Source organism: Heloderma suspectum, chromosome 1 (genome assembly GCF_057233095.1).
Source record: "Heloderma suspectum isolate Gila_16-S chromosome 1, 16-S_ref, whole genome shotgun sequence".
NCBI lineage: Eukaryota > Metazoa > Chordata > Lepidosauria > Squamata > Helodermatidae > Heloderma > Heloderma suspectum.
Window position 1 is genome coordinate 355,127,276 of NC_139458.1, and position 20,618 is coordinate 355,147,893.

Sequence of the window (20,618 nt, forward strand, 5' to 3'; positions counted from 1 at the left end):
TAGCACGCCAGGCCTTCCTGTCCTCTGCTTAGTGCCCAATAATAGTCTTCAGACACATGTAGGAAAAAAGCCAGACTATGAAGCACATGGTCTTCGATGTCTATATACTAATGCCCAGAGTATGGGAAACAAACAGAACGAACTTGAACTCTTAATACAAGAGGGAAATTATGACTTGATAGGTATAACTGAGACTTGGTGGGATAACTCTCATGACTGGAATACAGCAATTGAAGGATATAACATGTTCAAAAATAACAGGAGGAACAGAAAGGGAGGTGGGGTTGCACTGTATGTGAAAAATACATATCTCTGCACAGAAATACAGGAAGATGAGCTTGGTAGCCCCATCGAGAGCATGTGGATCAAAATAAATGGAGCAAAGAATAAAAGGAACCTGATGGTCAGAGTCTACTACCAGCCACCCAATAAAGAGAAGACGAGGATGAAACTTTTGAAAAGCAAATAGCCAATATTTCAAGGAAGCATGATGTAGTAGTAATGGGGGACTTCAATTTCCCCGATATTTGTTGGGAGACAAATTCTGCAAAACATGGCCCCTCCAGGAAATTCCTGATGTGTGGCGGATAACTTCCTCCTACAGAAAGTAGAGGAAGGAACTAGAGGATCTGCTCTCCTTGACTTGATCCTAACCAACAGAGATGACTTAGTGGATAAAGTAGCAGTTACAGGAACTCTGGGGGAAAGCGACCATGTTGTACTTGAGTTCTTGGTTCTAAGGGAAGCAAAAGCCAAGTGTAGCCAAACACTCCCATTTCCTCAATTTTAGGAAAGCCGATTTTAATAAACTCAGAACAGTGATCAGTAAGGTCCTATAGCAAGCGACGCTAACAAGAAAAGGAGTCCAAGATGGGTGGGAGCTTTTAAAAAAGGAAATTCTCAAGGCACAATTACAAACAATTCCATCAAGAAGAAAAGGTGGAAGACAACAGAAGAAGCCAGTATGGCTTCACAAAAAGCTTAGAGATGACCTGAAAACAAAAAAGGACACATATAGGAAGTGGAAAGAAGGCCAAGTAACAAAGGAAGAGTACAGGCAGGTAGCACAGAATTGCAGGGATGGCATCAGGAAGGCTAAGGCTGAGAACGAGCTGAGGTTAGTGAGGGATGCTAAAAACAACAAAAAGGCTTTCTTCAGCTTCGTGCATAGTAAAAGGCAGAGGAAAGAAATGGTGGCTCAGCTGTTAAATAAGGATGGCAAAACAATAACAGATGACAAAGAAAAGGCAAAAGTGCTCAGTTCCTGCTTTGGCTCAGTCTTCTCCCAAAAGAGGGTCTGTGACCCCGCCTGGCAAAGGCGAAGTACAGGCTGAAGGGGCAGGATTGCAGCTTGAGATCGAGAGGCATATGGTCAAGGAACACCTAATTACTTTGAATGAGTTCAAATCTCCAGGGCCAGATGAACTGCATCCTAGAGTAATAAAGGAACTGGCAGAAGAACTCTCAGAACCACTGTCTATTCTCTTTGAGAAATCATGGGGGATGGGGGAAGTGCCAGATGACTGGAGGAGGGCTAATGTTGTCCCTATCTTCAAAAAGTGTCAAAAGGAGGAACCTGGGAACTACAGACCAGTCAGTCTGACATCAATCCCTGGGAAAATTCTGGAGCAGATGATAAAGCAATCCATCTGGAAGCACCTTGAAAACAATGCAGTGATTACTCGAAGCCAACATGGATTTGTCAAAAACAAGTCCTGCCAGATGAATCTGATCTCATTTTTTGATCAAGTAACCTCCCTTGTGGACCATGGGAATGCTGTAGACATCATATACCTAGACTTCAGCAAAGCTTTCGACAAAGTGCCCCATGATATCCTGATGAGCAAACTAGCTCAAAGTGGGCTAGATGAAACAACGATCCGGTGGATCCACAGTTGGCTACAGAATCGGACTCAAAGAGTGCTTATCAATGGGGCCTTCTCAAGCTGGGGAGAGGTAATGAGTGGGGTACCACAGGGTTCAGTCCTGGGCCCAGTGCTCTTCAACATTTTTATTAATAACTTGGAGGAGGAGGTGCAGGGAATGCTGATCAGATTTGCAGATGACACAAAATTGGGCAGGATAGCTAATACTTTGGAAGACAGAAACAAAATTCAAAGTGATCTGGATAGACTGTAGCGCTGGGCAGAAAACAACAGAATGACATTTAATAGGGATAAATGCCAAGTTCTGCACCTAGGAAAAAGAAACCAAATGCACAGTTACAAGATGGGGGATACGTGGCTCAACAACACTACAAGCGAGAAGGATCTTGGCATTGTTGTCAATCACAAGCTGAATATGAGCCAACAATGTGATGTGGCTGCAAAAAAGGCAAATGCTTTTTTGGGCTGCATTAATAGAAGCAAAGCTTCCAAATCCTGGGAAGTACTAGTTCCCCTCTACTCAGCACTGGTTAGGCCTCATCTGGAGTCCTGTGTCCAGTTCTGGGCACCACACTTGAAGAAGGATGCAGACATACTGGAGAGGGTTCAGAGGCGGGCAACAAAGATGATCAGGGGACTGGAAACAAAGCCCTATGAAGAGAGACTGAAGGAAGTGGGCATGTTAACCTTGAGAAGAGAAGACTGAGGGGAGATATGACAGCGCACTTCAAGTACTTTAAAGGTTGTCACAGAGAGGAAGGCCAGGATCTCTTCTCGATCATCCAACAATGCAGGACACGGAATAATGGGCTCAAGTTACAGGAAGCCAGATTCCGGCTGAACATCAGGAAAAACTTCCTGACTGTTAGAGCAATACGACAATGGAACCAATTACCTAGGGAGGTGGTGGGCTGTCCCACACTGGAGGCGTTCAAGGTGAGGCTGGACAGCCATCTGTCAGGGATGCTCTGACTTGGATTCCTGCATTGAGCAGGGGGTTGAACTCGATGCCCTTGTAGGCCCCTTCCAACCCTACTATTCTATGATTCTATGATTCTATGGAATGTAGTGAGAGACACCAACATTGATGGCTTTAAAGGGGGATTAGATAAATTCATGGAAGATAAGGCTATCAATGGCTACTAGTCCTGATGGTTAAATGCTACCTCCAGTATCAGAGGCAATATGCCTATATATACCAGTTGCTGTGGAACATGAGTGGGAGGGTGCTTTTGCACTCATGTCCTGCTTGTGGGTTTCCCACAAGCAGCTTGTTGGCCACTGTATGAACAAAATACTGGACAAGATGGACCCTTGGTCCAATCCAGCTTGGCTCTTATGTTCTTATGAACTCACTGTAGTATAAAAGCCTTGTGTCTACTGAAAGAAAGCACTTTCAAATAAGTAAAAAATATGTTACACTTTTTATGCTTTCTTCCCGGGGATTATTGTCAAAACATTTTAAACTTTTGACAAAGCAACATGGAATGTTTCCACATTTAAAATCTTCCCATTTTCCCCAAAACAAAACTTATTGAAACAGAAAAAAGGCATAAAAGCATCTTACGGCTTGAAATGCTGTAAGCCAACTTGCAATTGACCTTCCTGAAAAGTTTCTTATTGAATGGCCAAAGGATTAGCGTGAAGAGTTGAATGAAGTTGATTATCAGTCCCGACACAATAAATATGTAACTGATAAGGAGGTGGCAAATGAATTGAGACTTCAGAAACCCAATGATGTCCATGGTTTAAGGCAGCAATGCAAGTCTCCAGAATGCAGAAAAAAATCCAGGCAAGGTAACTGTAAAAAAAGAAGAGAAGATAACTCAATAATTAGAAAACCTCTGTTTACATTTTTTTACACTTCCTTTATTGTGATGAATCTATCTGTTTTCTACTAGGGTTCAGCAAAATATTTACATGTCATCTCCAGGAAAAAAGTTTTATAGATGGATTCACTTTCTACATCCATGGCAAATCCCACAGAACTACATGTTAAATGACAGCCTGGATATTCTGGCCATCTCTGGAACACAGCACTAATTATGGGGTAGTCTACAATCATCATGTCATACCCTTCATTGTCCTTTGATCTTAAGATTATCCTCGGTTGCAGTCTACTCAAGTTCGAGCTTAAAGCAGTTTTGTTTAAAAGGGAAGAGGAAGAGGAAAGACACACACAAACCAAACACATGTGGGGAGGGGCCATAGCTCAGTGTGGGAGAGCACAGGCTTTGCATGCAGAAGGTCCCAGATTCAATCCCTGGCTTCTCAAGGTAGGGCAAGGAAAGAATCCTGCCTGAAACCCTGAAGAGCTGCTGCCAGTCAGTGTCGACAATACTGGGCTAGATGGGCCAATGGTCTGACTCCGTCTAAGGCAGCTTCCTATGTTCCTGTGTTACACATGCAAACAGGAATATGGGGGAGAGAAAGACAGAAAGAGGGAGATCTAGGACTGTAAAAAGCAGCGATACAGCTACAGTTTTAGACTTTTCACTGTTCTAGCAGGCTAGAAATTTCAATTTTGGAAAATGGGACATTTTCCACAATTTGAAAACAGATTCATGCTTTTCACACCTGTAATGGGTACAGGACCTATAAGAGAACACAGTACATCATTTAATGAAAGACAGAAACATTTTCAGAACTCAGCTCTTAGCTGCCACTGGAACTGCACAAACATGACAGAAGAGCAATGTAACTTGAGAAAGCACTTTTAAGAAGTCACCTCTGGAGACTCTAAAACTCTGGATAAGAACTATATGACTTATTTAAACAAAGTCTATTCCTACCCATTAGACCATCAAATCCCACTTTAGAAACTTTGACATACTTTTGTTACCATTTCCAAACAATAAACGTTAAGAATTTCATGTTCCTTTTCTACCTGAACACCAGCAAGTTCTCAAGAGCTTACATTTACTTTCTGCATGGGCTACACAAAACAATAGATATCGCCAATATCAGCTCTTCATTTCTCTTTCAAGGTCAATATTATTAATGCCGCACTTCTTTCTCTTTCCCCTGTACTGGTATGCCTGACAAAAGAAATAACCCTGCTTGACATATATCTCCAGCAGAAGGTCACAGCGCAGAAAAGCTGTTTCTACATGTACAAATCCAGGAAGTTACATTAAAATTTATAAAGGCTTACTTAAGAGTGATACTTGTATGTGGGTGAGAAACTTGTTCAGCACCAGTTATTACACTGAAAATGCATCTCAAGCTAAGGAGGTGAAACTTTAGTTGCTTCAGTTATATGTAATTACTGTAAGCGTTATCAAGGCAACCCCCCCGCCACACACACTACCATAATTCCATAGTATCAATACGTTAAAAAACATGAGCAATCTTTAAATGAACCGAGACTTCATGCATTTGAAAGTCAAAGTTATTGCCACGTGTCCTTGTTCAGAGACATCATCACCACCACCACCACCACTTCTATACCGCCCCATAGCCGAAGCTCTCTGGGTAGTTTGCAGAAGTTAAAACATTAAATACAATATAAAAAGTTTAAAAGCCATTTACAGAAAAGCACACAGACAATATACACAAACAACATATAACTAAAAAACAGCTTTGAACTGTCAGTCATAACTAAAGACACATCCAGGACCAATTAAAACTCATCATGTGCTCCAAATGCCTAGGAAAAGAGACAGGACTTAACCTGCTGCCAAAAAGATAATAACATTGGCGCCAGGCAGACCTCATTGGGGAGCTCCTTCCACAGATAGTGGAATATCTATTCCATGCTAGTGTTGAATAGGGTACTGCCACCACTGAGAAGGCCCTCTCCCTCATTGCTGCCTTCCGAGCTTCCCTTGGAGGAGGCACTCAGAGGAGGAACTCAGATGCTGAACATAGAGTGTGGGTAGGTTCATTTCAGAAGAGGCGTGCCATCAGGTATTGCAGTCCCAAGCTGTGTAGGGCATTATATGTTAAAACCAGCACCCTGAATTGAGCTCAGAAGCATATAGGCAGCCAGTGCAAGCGGGCCAGAGTTGGTCTTATACATTTGGACTTTCTCATCCCTGTTATCAGTCTAGTCCACTGCATTTTGCACAAGCTGCAGTGTCCAAACCGTCTTCAAAGTAGCCCCACGTAGAGCACATTGCAGTAATCTAACTTGGAGGTTACCAGAGCATAGACAAGTGAAGCCAGGTTATCCCTGTCCAGATAGGGGCATAGCTAAGTCACCAACTTAAGTTGGTAGAAGGCACTCCATGCCACTGAGGTTACCTGAGCCTCAAGTGACAATGATGGCTCCAGGAGGACCCCCAAGCTACAGACCTGCTTCTTCAGGTGGAGTGCAACCTCATCCAGAACAGGTTGAACACCCTCCATCTGGTCAGCAGAACCACCCCACAACAGCATCTTAGACTTGTCTGGACTGAGCTTCAGTTTAGTAGCCCTCATCCAGTTCATTGTTGCAGCCTGGCACTGATTCAGCACATCCACAGCCTCACCTGAAGAAGATGAAAAGGAGAAATAGAGCTGCACGTCATCAGCATACTGATGACAACACACTCCAAAACTCCAGAGGACCACACTCAACATCGTATAGATGTTGACATGTAACACAAGGAAGCTGAGACACGCCAGCATGAGAGATGCCCGAACAGAAAGAATAAACATCAACTGTCAGAACTCTAAGGCAGTTGTAGGGTTCAAAACAAAGGGTACAAACAGCTCGATGGCTCAGAAGCTAGGTAATCTCCATCTATGGTTTAACATTATAGCTGAACAAGAAACTCCAGCTTGTTGCTCTCCTAACAAGCTAGAGTCATAAGCCAAGAACAAACCTTGAAGCAGAAGATGAAACCCAAAAAGGGCTTGGAATCCAGTCTAGCTTCTGGTGCCAACAAAAACATGATGAAGCAAAACTAATGCTAAGGAAAACATTGGAGAAAACTGGTTTAGGTTGGCAAGAACTTAAGCCATCCAAACCATCTACGTCAAAAAATAATAATTCACATCCAGGAGTATGGAACACAGTTCCTTGTGCTAGGTGAAGGAGATGTATGATACCTCTCTTTCTCATAAGCAACTTGGATGCTTTGGGGGGAGCAGAAGAGGTTGGAAATGTAATTGCACTGTCCAGAATGAGTGATAGACAGATTATGCTTAAATGAGCTGTAAAGTGGTAGAACACAATAACAAATTTGTTAAAAGGAAGTTTAAGGGAGTGTCAAAAAGTAATGTTTTCCAGAGGAATAGCTATGTTAGTCTGTTGCAGCAAAAACAACAGAGTCTTGTGGCATCTTAAAAGCTAACAAATTCATTATGACATAAGCTTTCATGGACTACAGTCTACCTCATATGCATCAGGTGTTATACTCACAGGTATATGCACACACTAATGTGTAAACAGTGAGGTTAGTGAGGAAGTAAAGACTGTGATAATTATTTACAGCAGCCATTCACAATGAATTCAGTAGTAATGCACTCTTCTTCTTTTTTAAATCTTCATGCTAAATAATGCATACTTGTGTTCTTGAGATTATTTGCCCCACATCAACCAGTTCTTTGGAATATTAAGTTACCAGGCTGGCTTCCCTCCAAGAATGATAGGACACCCTCTTTTCTCCACCTGTGAGGCTACTGTAAAACATGCTATATCACCATTATGTGATAAGCTCTTCACATGGAGCTTCACCATGCAATTTAGATATTTGTGCTGGTGTAGAGAAATCTGTCTCAAAATAAAGGTTTGTGGATCTTTGAAAATCCCAAGTGCGTGGTGAACCTGCTCTAAGTAAACAGCCTATCATATAACAGCTGATAAATGGATCTATTTAAAGGAGCACACATGTGTTTGCCATAATACGCAAATATCCCACCAGTCTTCATATCATTCTTGGTCTTGTTGCCACTCCACGATGAGGATGTATTGTTATTATCATTTCCTTTCATGTTGCATGAGGAGCTAGGGAAACGTTTGTTACAGAACGCCTCTCCTAAGTAATAAAGAAAAAGGAATGGTTTGAGCATTCTCAAGAATAGCCAAGGCAAGACAGAAGGAAGAATCCCATTTGACCCTAGCAATAATGTAAATTAGTGTAAGCAACCTCTAGCACAATGCCAATAGCGTCTGTTGGTGCAATGGTTTTTCTGGGGAAATTTGTCGCACCACCAAATGCTGCTGGGATTGCGCTAGAGGTAGCTTATGCTACTGCAACATAATTTGCCTTAGTGCTAGTGTTGAATAGGGTACTGCCCAGAGACATGACACGATGAAAAAAGCAGGCATGCATCTACTTCACCATGAAATCACACAATGGGGAGCTGCAACTGGCTGCAGCTTCACATCTGTGATTCATGCTGCAAAAATAGACATGCACACTGCCATGTCATGAACAGACTGTCGCACATGTTTTTCTTTCCCATGGAAGTGATACCACTGCAGGGAAATTATCACATATGCAGCGGCCCTTGAGCAGCAGAATTTATTTCCACCATATGCAAGGAATGAAGCATACCGTCCTCAATAGGAGAATATTCCACAAGACGGGAATAAACTAACGTAAAGTAATGATAATGGTCCACCAAGCTTGGGGGGGGGGGGGATTATGTCTTTCCTCTCCCACAGATATTACACAACATACTTTATAAGTACTAATATGGTATCCAGAAACTCATTTTTTAAAGTCTAGCAGTTTAGCTCATGAATCAAGCAATTTAATAAGGTGGAAGCCTGGTAATTACACAAGCTAAATATGAGAAATGACATAACCATCAACCTGCTTACAATAACAAATAGGACAATCAATGCAAAGTTTTAAAATAAAGAGAACTCGGCACCACTACTCTTTTCCTGGTTTATTGTTCGATAACTTATTTTTTTAATTGTTGGTACAAAAGAGTGGAATTGTGCTCCTAATCATTAATATTAGGAAATGTTCTCAGGATGTGGTCCCATCCCCTATTACTTAAAAGCAATATCCCCCTACCCCACACTTTGCTGTGTGGACAAGCATTGCACATGTTATAGTGAATATGGCACTATTTTCAGTGCCATATGGACCCCGGCTTTAATTCCACTTCCTGCTGACAGCTGAGCAGCAATTTCTCATCAGCACTGGAAGATTCTAGGATGAACGCAGCCCAGATCAGATCCACCCTAAATATATTTTTTCCCCTAAAGGACCAAAAAAAGAAAAAAGGAGAGAAAAAACAGAAAACTCCTTAAAGACATTTCTATTCAGGCAGGACTTTGGCATATAAACTGGTATGTTACTGAAAGAAGTTCTATTGGGGTGGGTGTTATTTCTTTTATTGTTGTGTTTTTAATTGTACTTTTAATTTATTTGTTTTTATAATTCTTTTAATTAAGTTTTTGTTTTAATCTTGGTTTTAATATTGTCAGCCACCTTGAACACCACTTTTTGGTGGAAAGACAGGATATAAATAAATGAAAGAAATAAATTGGCAACATCTTGCTACAGCCTTAAGTTCCCAAATTCACTGCACAACCTTATACATGTCTACTCAGCCTTGGAAAGTCCCATTGAGTGCAATGGAGCTTACTCCCAAGCAAGCAATTACAGGACTGCAGCCCCAATTCCCCATATCATGGCAGCAGAATCACTATAGATGAATGACCTTCATTTTTCTTTGACTAGAAGGCTGGTTGTTTCAGAGAGACATCACAAGACACTTGTATTTACGATAGTCATGAGACAAATTTGTCTGTGGATATGATGGTTTGCTTTAAAACCTTCCTCAAAAATCCAGTCACCTGCATAATACCCCATTTATATTTTCTGGGCTTGTGTGGCTGTGTTCTTAGTCATTTCTGGCAGTCTTCCCTGAACATCTGCTAGAAAACTGGCTTTTTACTTCATTTAATAAGAAAAAAGGGTAAAATACTTACTCTCCTAGTAAGTAATTAGAACTGTCCGACATGCCACTTGGTGACAATTAACCAAGAGGAGGCTGGGGATGTTGACCTGGTGTTGAATGGGGTACGGCTACCCTTGAAAGACCAGGTCCGCAGACTGGGGGTCATTTTGGACTCCCAGCTGTCCATGGAGGCTCAGGTGTCAGCTGTGAGCCGGACAGCGCTGTATCAACTCCATCTGATACGGCGGCTGCGCCCCTTCCTTCCCGACCATCTACTCCCATCAGTAGTACATGCCCTGGTCTCCTCTCGTTTAGACTACTGTAATGCGCTCTACGTGGGGTTACCCTTGAAGACGGTTCGGAAGCTGCAGCTGGTACAGAACGCGGCGGCTCGCCTGATTAAAGGCAGCCGCTGGCGAGATCACATCACTCCGGTGCTGAAGGAGTTGCACTGGTTATCAGTTGTTTTCCGGGCCAAATTCAAGGTGTTGGTTTTGACCTTTAAAACCCTATATGGTTCCGGCCCAGCCTATCTTAAGGAGCGCCTCCAGCAACACCAGACAGGCCGCTTAACAAGATCAGCCTCAGATGGCCTTCTCTCTGTCCCATCAGCCAGGACAGCTAGACTGGTGGGGACGAGGGAGAGGGCCTTTTCTGTTGTGGCCCCCACTCTGTGGAACTCCCTCCCTAGGGAACTCCGTCATGCCCCCTCTTTAATGAGCTTCCGTCGTGCATTAAAAACGTGGTTGTTCAGGCAGGCATTTGGGGTGGGTTAGGGTATTTTAAAAAAAATTTTATGGTAGAATTTTATTGTTTTAAATTGTTTTATGGTATGTTGTACATCGCCCAGAGTGGCTGGGTGACCAGCCAGATGGGCGATTAATAAATTTAATAATAAATAAAATAAATAAATAAACATGGAATTTATAAAAGGAGTAAGTAATCCAAACAGAGCATTTTTTGCTGATTTCTATTCAGTTCATTTCTCTCGACATATCCCTGGAAACACCCATAGTACATAGATTTGTTGGTACAACATGGCAGCAGCAGTAAAAGGATGGGAATGGAAAATTTCCTTGGGTCATATGCCTAAGAGATATCCCAAGTGTTCCTGTTGTTGCTACTGCTGCACAAAAGAAGCTTTGACCCCCTCGCTCTGGCACTGGGAGAACTGCGCCTGATAACATCTTCTGCTCTCATTGAAAGCTGTAGAAGCTCTTTGCCTCAGAGCTGGTCTAGATATATGTACCACAGGAACCAGCACAGGAACCAGCACCTCCATGGGGAATGGCTCATTCTCTAGCACCCACAGGGTGCACAGACAGACTCGGCTGTTCGCATTCCTTGCTGTTATCTCCAATCTGTCATCAGAGATAACAGGGGGATTCCCCAGGCGGCAGCCCCTTGGAGGAATCCATGAAGGCTCAGTGGATTAGGCCCACAGAGCAGAGGTTCCCCATCCCTGTGCCAGGCATTATCCCAAAAATTAACTGCATGAGACGAGACCATCTCATACTAAGTGTCTGTCCTCAATCCAGTATCAATAACAGTCACTGATGCCCCCACGGATGCATTGAGGGAAAGGGGAATTGATCACAAGGGAGGTTGGTTTTTTGTGATGAATGTAACAAATCTAGACCAGTTCACACACTGGTCCTCTTGTAAATAAGTTCTTACTGGCTTTTCTGCATGCCACAAAAGAGACTTTAAAAGGCCTGTGGTTGCAAGAACAGGAATGCTAGCCAACCCAAATGTCCGGTTACCAATGAATCCTCCCCTCATGGTGGTGCCTCACTCTTGCACTGGGCTTTTGAAAGAAATTCCAGCAGCATCTTGTTGCCACCGCCACATCCTACAGAAGCTCTGTAGAAAGGGGATCCTTGTGCTATACATGCAGGACAAGGGTGCTCAAAGCCTCGCCCCTCCGAGAAGGAAGAGGGGTCAGGAAAGCGACTGGGCTCCCCAAATCAACAGCTCGCTCTGCTTCAGTTGCCCCTCAAGTATGCTCCATTTTCTACGTGTCAGCTCTTCAGATATCTAAAGCCTGCTATCGTGTCTCCCCTCCATCTTCTTTTCTCCAGGCTCAGAATTGCCATGCTCAGCTCATACAGTATTCCAGTCAAGGCCAGCCCTGCCTTTCAGCAGGGTGACAGGACTTGCTTCAGGTATCCTCTTTTACAGTCTGCTATCCAAAGGGCCGCCAGAGGGCCATCTACTATTTGAAGGCGTCCTCTGTTTGAAGGGCTGTCCTGCCCAATTTCAGTTGAAATATAATGAACCATCAGCGGTGCAGTTCTGGCAGATCACGTCAGGGCGTTGCTCCAGCACTTTTTTTGAAGCCAGCCCCCAGCCGGGTCACAGTTTGCTAGGGAAAGAAGAGGGAGCAGAGGGAATGTGGGCAGCTGCCTCTTGTCTACTATGCAGAGCCAGCCAGACAAAGGGAGTGAGGGAGAGAGGGAGCCTAAGGGAGCTCTGCAGCCTGCTCTGGCCCTGCCACATTCTCCTCATTTCTTGGCTTCTCCGTGGGTTCCTGCTCCGTGCCTGTGTGCCTGGCACTGCCCTAACTGCCCTTGTCTCCTGCAACACCAGCCACCAGCTCAGGGCTGCTGCTGCTGGCCACGGAAGCAGCGGGGGGGGGGGGCACTGCCACCATTATTTACTTATGGGGCAGGGCAGGTGGCTGGTTTGTGCCAGTCTTTTGGATTTATCACACAATCCTATGCATGTTTACTCAGAAGTCAGTCCCACTATGTTCAGTTGCCAATTGGGCTTTCTCCCAGGTAAGCGAGCATAGGACTGCAGCCTTAGCGGCCTTCCCAAGATCTCTGTAAATTTTACTTGAGCACACTCCGGGAGAGAGCGGAGGACAGGAGGGCCTGGCGTGCTATGGTCCATGGGGTCACGAAGAGTCGGACACGACTGAACGACTGAACAACAACGCACTGTTAATTCTTGAACATCAATTTCCACAGTAGGCAGAACTACCAAATGCAACCTGCTCTGTCAGCTACACTTTTTGGTACAAGGTTGGCATGTATCTGGGCAAACAAACCCTGGGGGAGGGAAGAGAACCTGAAAAAAATCAGTTGCGGGGAGAGGAGAAAGAAGTGTGTGTGTGTGTGTGTGTGTGTGGTTCAATCTAGCTGGGTGTGTGGATGTTTCTGTTGCCGGATGGGAGAGATATAATGAAGGGGCTTAGGAAAGGCTAATGGGTAATGTTGGGGTGCTAAGGGAGTGTGCGAGGGGGCTGTTTAAATGGGAAGGGATCTGCCCATGAGGGCTGAGTTGAGAGGGTGAAGCTTCCATAGAGTATATTTCGAAAACCTAAAATGCTTGTGTTTGAGTGAGTGAGTGAGTGAAAAAGATTAACACCCCTGCATTTTTTCCTCAGACATCCAATTGAAATACCACTACCTTACTGTGAGCTGCACTGTTTTTGGATCCCAGTTGAAGGCTGTATATCTTACAAGGTTGTACAGTCTTAAGAGGGGCGTGGCTGTGACTGTCACGAAGGGACCCTGCACTTCTGAATTTGCCACTACTGTGAACCATATGAATTATTCCCATTAACAGGTAGCACCTGAACAGGCAGACACACAGGCCACCTGGTCAGTCTTCCACAGTGTGGTGAGATGTACTGTATTTCCATTTCAATTATAATACATATTTCTAAGTTTGCATCTATACATATAAATTAGCATATGCAAATGCTGTGCAAATCACTGTCTTCTTTTGTCCTCTTTTGGGTGATGCATTTCTTTTTTGGCAATTCATAAATTCATAATTCAGGTGGCAAGCACCATAAAAGGGGTGTGCAAGATAAATGAAGGCAGGAATCAGTATCTGACTGGCGCAACATAATTTTTTCTTGAGTGTAGCCCCTAATATCGGGGATGGTACTATTTGGACTCTGCTTCAGGCAGCAAAAATGTCTGCTTCCAGTAGACCATTTCACCTCCCTAGATGCATGCATATGCCTTACATTGCAGCCTTACCCCTCTGGTGTTAGCACTGTCTGCAGCTGAGAGACAGGAACAGTGCAAATGCAACGTGTGCAAAGTTCTTCCACATAAGCCAAGCAGGACAGAGCCTTTCCGCAAATCACTGAGATTATGTTTGCGTGGTTATTTCTGCACTTCCAATTTGTCACTGTAGTAGTGTTGAACCACAAGCACAGGAAGTGTTGGTTTTAAACAAGTAAATACAAAACACTGCCATCACTAGAAGAGACAGCTGTCTCATCTTGTTCTTGCTTGCAATCAAATTATTACTGAATTGCGGTATTTTTACAGTGATGTTATTTTATTACATATTACAAAACTACTTTGTATCATCTCATATGAATATTGATGTGTTGGGGTTTTGTCATGCTTTTGCTGCAAACCACTTTGAGCGCAGTGTACAGGGAAAAGCAGTATATGAATAGTGACTTCTGTTTTCTACCAACCAAGGAACATGCCTAGTTTGCACAGGACTGAAACAGTTTTGAGTTAACAGCTGGATTTTATATTTTTAAAAAATGGAGGATCTACAACTGTCTGTGACTTTCTTATACCCAGTGGTCGCAGGGGCACTGAAACCTGAAACCATCACATCTCCTGCCAGAACCCAATCTGGGTGTCTGCAACCCCTCACCTTCCAAAGTCATCTTAAGACTTTGACCATGTAGACAACCTGACTACAACATCCAGTCAATCTTCCCCCACCCTCTCCGGCAAACATTTTTGTGACATTTTGCCTGATGAAGAGATCTCAAGATCTCGAAAGCTTGCACATCTTTTGTGATCTTTGAGTTGGCCTAATAAAGGTACTATACTCTATGGTGTTTGGATTTTTTCTTATTTTTTTCTTTTTATTTGTTTTTGGTATGGACATTACTGCTTCAGCAGCTGCCCCCCTACAGTTCAAGCAATCTGGGCATCGGCATATTCTGAACGCCTAGTGCATGTGGCCTGAAGGAACTGTTTTAGAGGCACATCTGTCTTTCATAAAATCAATGACTGTGCAACTGTGCCCTAAAAGGCAGCTATAAACTGACCTTTATGGAAACTTCTCAAACTTAAACCAGCATAGTTGAACATCAGCCAACATGCAGAGGGGTCCAATGCAGACTCAGGCACACCTAAGCCTAATTAATGGACTTAAACCACTTAATTCTGCTATCCATAATTAAAATAATGATGAAATCCCCACTGATTTGAATGGAGATGGATTGAATCCCTGGAACCATAGACTCTAGTGAAATTAACAGTGCAATTCTATGCATGTCTTCTCACAAGTAAGATGCACTGAGTTTAGTGGGCCTTACTTCTTGGTAAGTGTGTATAAGATTGCAGCCTGGATCGCCTTTGCAAGCCGAGATGAGGAAAGGGCACATCTTCACAGTACTATTTTTCCTTTTTGCAAAAAGAACTTAGGAATCAGTACATTTGCCAATCCTTAGGCAATCTTTGCCTTCTCAGAATGCATCAGAACCTCAGCTCTTAACACTTCAGAGTAGAGACCATGAATACTTAACAGGCCAAACAAAACAAATACCCCATTACAGGGGAAGACACAGTAAATATGAGCCAGTGTAGCGTAGTGGTGAGAGTAACGGACTGGGAGCTGGGAGATCCGGGTTCTAGTCCCCACTTGGCCATGGAAGCTCACTGGGTGACTTTGGGCCAGTCACAGACTCTCAGCCCAACCTACTGTTGTTGTGAGGATAAAATGGAGAGGAGGAGGATAATGTAAGCCGCCTTGGGTTCTTTGCAAGAGGAAAAAAGGCAGGATATAAATGCAATAATAAATAATAAAATAATATCCCACACTATCCTTTTGGTGTTTCTTTTTCTTTCATCATAAAGAAAACCAGCATGGGCTAAGATACTGTAACTTGTAATGTGAACACAGTCAACTCGTGAGAAAAGTTAAACTACCAGTTGATCCTGACCAATTCTACATGTCCCATTTTTACTCAAATCACTGTGGCAAGTAATAAATAAAGTATCTGAAATGATCTCATTGTCAGGAGGATGCGGGCTGCCAAAACATGTTGCATTAAGTCATCGTTCTTACAGTCCTGTGCATCCTCCCCTGGGAGTAACTATTGAACACAGCAGGACTAACTTCCAAATATTCCATTTGTTTATTTCAATTAACTTCTGCTCCACTCTTCTATGCTACATATCCAAAGCATCTTACCAAACACAGAGCAGCAATAAAATAATCATACTAAAAATATGTAGCAGCATTAAACATGCATAGGATCAGACTGCATGTATGTAAATGGGGCAGGAGGGTGTTCTAGACAGATCAGGAGATTCCACTTGGGGCAAGTTGTGGGGGCAAGTTAACATTCCATTTTCTCATCTGTGCAAACAGGCCAGGTAACAGCTTTGGGTGAAGGACTCCAAGAACACAACTAAAGTTTAGCTGTGTGAGGCATCATTGTCTATGTGCCAAGTGCAATAATTTTTCTTCATCTTGGCATAGGATGTGTGGAGGAGAAGTATACTATGGGCTCCTTGGAGCCTTTTCAGGGATGAAAAGCCGGTTGACATTGGACAGCCTTTACAGTGTCAGCTTGCACACGTTTACTCAGAAGCAAGTCCCTTTGGGTTCAGTGGGGCTTACTCACTTGTAAGTGCATTTAGGACAGCAGCCTTGTTTGTTGTTCAGTCGTTAAGTCGTGTCCGACTCTTCATGACCCCATGGACCATAGCACGCCAGGCCTTCCTGTCCTCCACTCTCCCCCAGATCGTGCTCAAGTTCATATTCATTGCATCGGTGATGCTATCTAGCCATCTCATCCCCTGCCGTCCCCTTCTCCTTTTGCCTTCAATCTTTCCCAGCATCAGGGTCTTTTCCAGAGAGTTTTCTCTTCGCATTAGGTGGCCAAAGTATTTGAGCTTCAGCTTCAGTATCTGTCCTTCCAATGAGCAATCAGGGTTGATTTCCTTTGGGATTGACTGATTTGACGTCCTTTGCACATGCCAACAGCATGACTTCCATGTGATCTCTTGCATTACTTCTATGTGATCTCTTGCCCCAGAGAAGTGTATTGCAAGAGCTGGCACTCCACCAATATATCCTTGCTGTGATTGCCTTGATGGTGGACTGATTTGACCTCCTTGCAGTCCAGGGGACTAGTAAGAGTCTTCTCCAGCACCACAGTTCGAAAGCATCAATTCTTCGGCGCTCAGCCTTCCTTATAGTCCAGCTCTCACAGCCATACATCACTACTGGGAAAACCATAGCTTTGATTATACGAACCTTTGTCGGCAAGGTGATGCCGCAACAAATGCTGCCAGCAGAAATAATTCACACTTCTTAAAAATAAGGCTCGTTACGAGAATGTATAAGAAACCTGTTTCAAGGTTGGTTTGCACATCAGCGACTGTCCACTTGTTGAAGCACATTTTATTCCGCGCAACTGCAAAGCCAAACGGACTCTGCCTAGAACATCTGCTTGAACAGATGTGTCACTGCCTCGGTTCAGCTAGTAATGCCAGCCACCAGCAACAGCCCACATACATGCAAGAGAAACAACTTCATCCAAGCACAACTTCCGATAGTTAGCTCACTGGCCCCCTCCTCACTTTTTCTTAATACCGAAGTAGCCTTAGGAGCGTTTACAGATCTGGACGGAAAAAACGGACTGCGTCCATTTAAGTACCTTGTTGCAGTTCAATAGCAACTGCTAATTATTTTGGGCTACAACACTGTCCTCTCGGTGAGCAAAGCATATGCAGGAAAGCGCCTGTAAACAGAATGTCACAACTGTCTGTTTCCTAGGCAACCCCTGCCCTCCCCCACCTCCTTTTCGCGGCCGGGGAAAAACCAAAAAGGGACGTGACGGGAAGAGGCAGCCGACGCGTGTGCTGGAAGCGTGCACAAATCCATCCATCCAGACACACACGAGGCCTCGCCGAATGTAACGTAGGATAACAAAAAAAGCCAACAACGAGCGCGACGGGGTGGGGGAGTCGAGGAGGATTCTGCTGTTTCCATGGAAACAGTGGAGGCAAGAAAGAATATGCTGCACGGCACAAGAGGGAACCAACACAAAGCAGGAAAGTCTCCTTGGGTTCAGCTCTCCGCCCCCCCCCCCGGCCCACCCCTTAGACAACATCAATTAAGGAACTGAGACTCAAAGGGAAAGAGGAAGGCAGCAAATCGCAGCAAATCAAAGAAGTGCTTTCCAACGAGACGCCACGCGTCGACTCCGTCCAGACATACTGACTCGCCCCCCGCCCCCCCCGGTCGTGTACTATCATCGACTATACTAGATGTTTCCGCGCTTTTAAAGGGCTCCAACCCAACCACGGAGAGGGTGCGCGGGTGCAAAGCACACACCGGTCGTGCAAATGCGAAGTTCTCTAGAAGCCACGGCAAGGAACCCACGCATACCTCGTGCTTGGCGGCCCTTGACAGAGATGCTCCGGGGAGCAAAGCGACGGCCTCGAAACTCGCGCACGGCTCCCGCTCGGCAGGAGCTGTAAGCCAGCCAGCGCTGTGGAAGGAAGCCAGACTCCACCCTAAATAATGAAAAAAGAGGCCTCCCCGTCGGCTGACGTCGCTCTCCCCGCCGCATGTCACTTCCTTTTAACGCGGCGGTTCAGCGGTGGAGGGGAGAGAGGGCAACTTTCCTCGTGTAACTGGAGGCGGCCTCTCGGCAGAGCCCCGCCAGTGAGCCCGGGGAAGTCATCCCTTCCCTCGCCCCCTTTACTGTCAGTGGTTGTAGAACCCAGCCTTCAAACAAAAGCTCTTTGTATGGCGTCTTTTTCTTCCCCTCTTAATCCTCCTTGCGCCCTTTCATGCAAAAAAGAAAAGAAAAAAACCACACTCGTTTGTGCCCTCCGGGCTGACGCTGGTGTCACGCTCGCAGCACGTTCTCCAAATTAAATCATTATTAATTAAAAAGAAACATGACCAATGAGTATTATCAGAGGGAAAATATCACCTGCACACACACGATGTCCTTGCAGATGTGTGAACCAAAAGCATAGCGGAAAACATACTTAGGATGTGACCGTTTCTCAAAACAGCAAATCCATTGGACTTCATAAGAGTTAAGTTGCTGATATGTCGAAGCTTTTGCTTTGTACACAGGATGCAGACCATGCCTGCTTATGCTTACTTGGAAGTAAGTCTCATGGTGTTCATTGGGAGAATCATCACCCAAGTAAATGTACAAAAGATGAGTACTTTAAAAGCGAGACCTACAAACCAGTTAAAATAACACACCCACAAAGAACGTAACCCCTTTGATACCATACTCGATGTGCTCTTATTTGTTAACTGGATAACAATGCCATTGACCTTTCCACTTAAAATCAGAGCGTATGTCTGAATAGTGGTTCTCAAATTGTGAGGTGGGCACACAATAACTGAAGAGGGAGGCGCGAAGTTTCAGGGAGGGGGAGGATGTGACAGCGGCCAGAGCGGCTTTCCTCCCTACAGCCACTAAAACTGTTACACTAACCATGGGAGCCACAGTGAGGCAGGAAGCACAGGGACACATGACGTGACACACATAGGGATTCACAAGAACTCATAACACAGGGACTCAGAAGACACATGGCGGGGGACTCATAAGGGCTCATAACACAGAGATTCATAGCACACATAGGGACTCACAAGGACTCATAACACAGGGACTTAGAACAGTAGTGGGCTCTCCCACACTGGAGGCGTTCAAGACGAGGCTGGACAGGGATGCTCTGACCTGGATTCCTACATTGAGCAGGGGGTTGGACTCAATGGCCTTGTAGGCCCCTTCCAACCCTACTATTCTATGATTCTATGAACACTCATAGGGACTTCTGCCCACATCAGTTGCTCCCCATCCTGCCTTCTTCATAAGGAGAACTTATGAAGCAGGGAGATAGCTGTACGCATGTAGGCTCCCCACTGCAGAGATTCCCCTTCTAACACGTGGGAGGGCAATGGAGATGCAACGGAGGGGGCAGACAGGTGAGTGTGGTCCCACCCTCCCTCCTCACAGGATTTGCATCACGTGTGCTTGAATGCCTAAACGGGACTTATGGCTTCTAAAAACAACTCCTACACCTTAGATAATAAATCTTTATTCTACCTCTTCCATAACTGTGTGTGCAAATGTGGTTTCTGCTCTTAGCCTTTGACCTCTAAGTTTTCATAAGACCCCCCAACTCCTTAATGTGAAATGCCTGGAATAACTGGAATTTTTGTAACTCAGAAATGGAAACAAGTGGACACAGCAATAATCTTACAATGGGAATTGAAATGCTGGGTGGTATGAAGAAGTTTGATATTATCTGATATAGCAAAGTAAGATTTGGAAGCTCTGGAAACATTAAAATGATCAATGTTTTCAATAATGGGCAAGAAAAAGGGAATTACATATACATCATGACATCAGATTGACTGATGTCATGATCTAGGTTTTCCATGTAAGTCTATTATATGGGAATTCTTTAGTAATGAATATGAGAAACCTCATCAATAAATATTTAGGTCTGTTTTTATATGTTAGGGTTTTAGAAATAAAAATGGATGATTAGCAAATACATTGTTTTGTTATAATTATGTAATTCTATTTTGATGTTGTGTATAAATTGTGTGTGTGTGTGTGTGTGGTGTAAAGTTGCACTGTCATTGTGGGTGTGTTGTGGAAACAAAGGGACTCTTCCCTGAAACTGATAGACAAGAGATGGAAACTAAGGAAAAGGGAGGAGTACCTCACACCCTGGATAAATTATGTGGGAATCCATTGCCACAGGATTTTGTAATATAAAAGTTGTATATAGCATAAAAGTAATTAAGAGAGCAATCCTGTGGCCTCTAAACAGCGTCTGGGGTGCCATAGAATAGTTCGGATTCCTGGATCCGTGGTCGGAGTCTTCGCTCCCTGCCCCT

General features: G+C 44.2%; 1 protein-coding gene across 2 annotated transcripts in view; it reads right to left on the reverse strand.

The window, feature by feature from the left end:
- Positions 1 to 18,324, reverse strand: part of AGPAT4 (1-acylglycerol-3-phosphate O-acyltransferase 4) — an 86,230-nt gene extending 67,906 nt beyond the window's left edge. Inside the window, exons 1-2 of one of the 2 annotated variants that reach the window (XM_084827977.1) lie at positions 18,129 to 18,233; positions 3,454 to 3,687 (exon numbers count right to left, since the gene is read on the reverse strand). In XM_084827977.1, coding sequence (XP_084684103.1) covers positions 3,454 to 3,631 — 178 coding nt within the window. In that variant the 5' untranslated portion in view covers positions 3,632 to 3,687; positions 18,129 to 18,233. Of the gene's footprint in view, positions 1 to 3,453; positions 3,688 to 18,128 lie in introns of both variants that reach the window. The other variant, XM_084827976.1, reaches the window with a different exon arrangement.
- Positions 18,325 to 20,618: the final 2,294 nt, after the last annotated feature.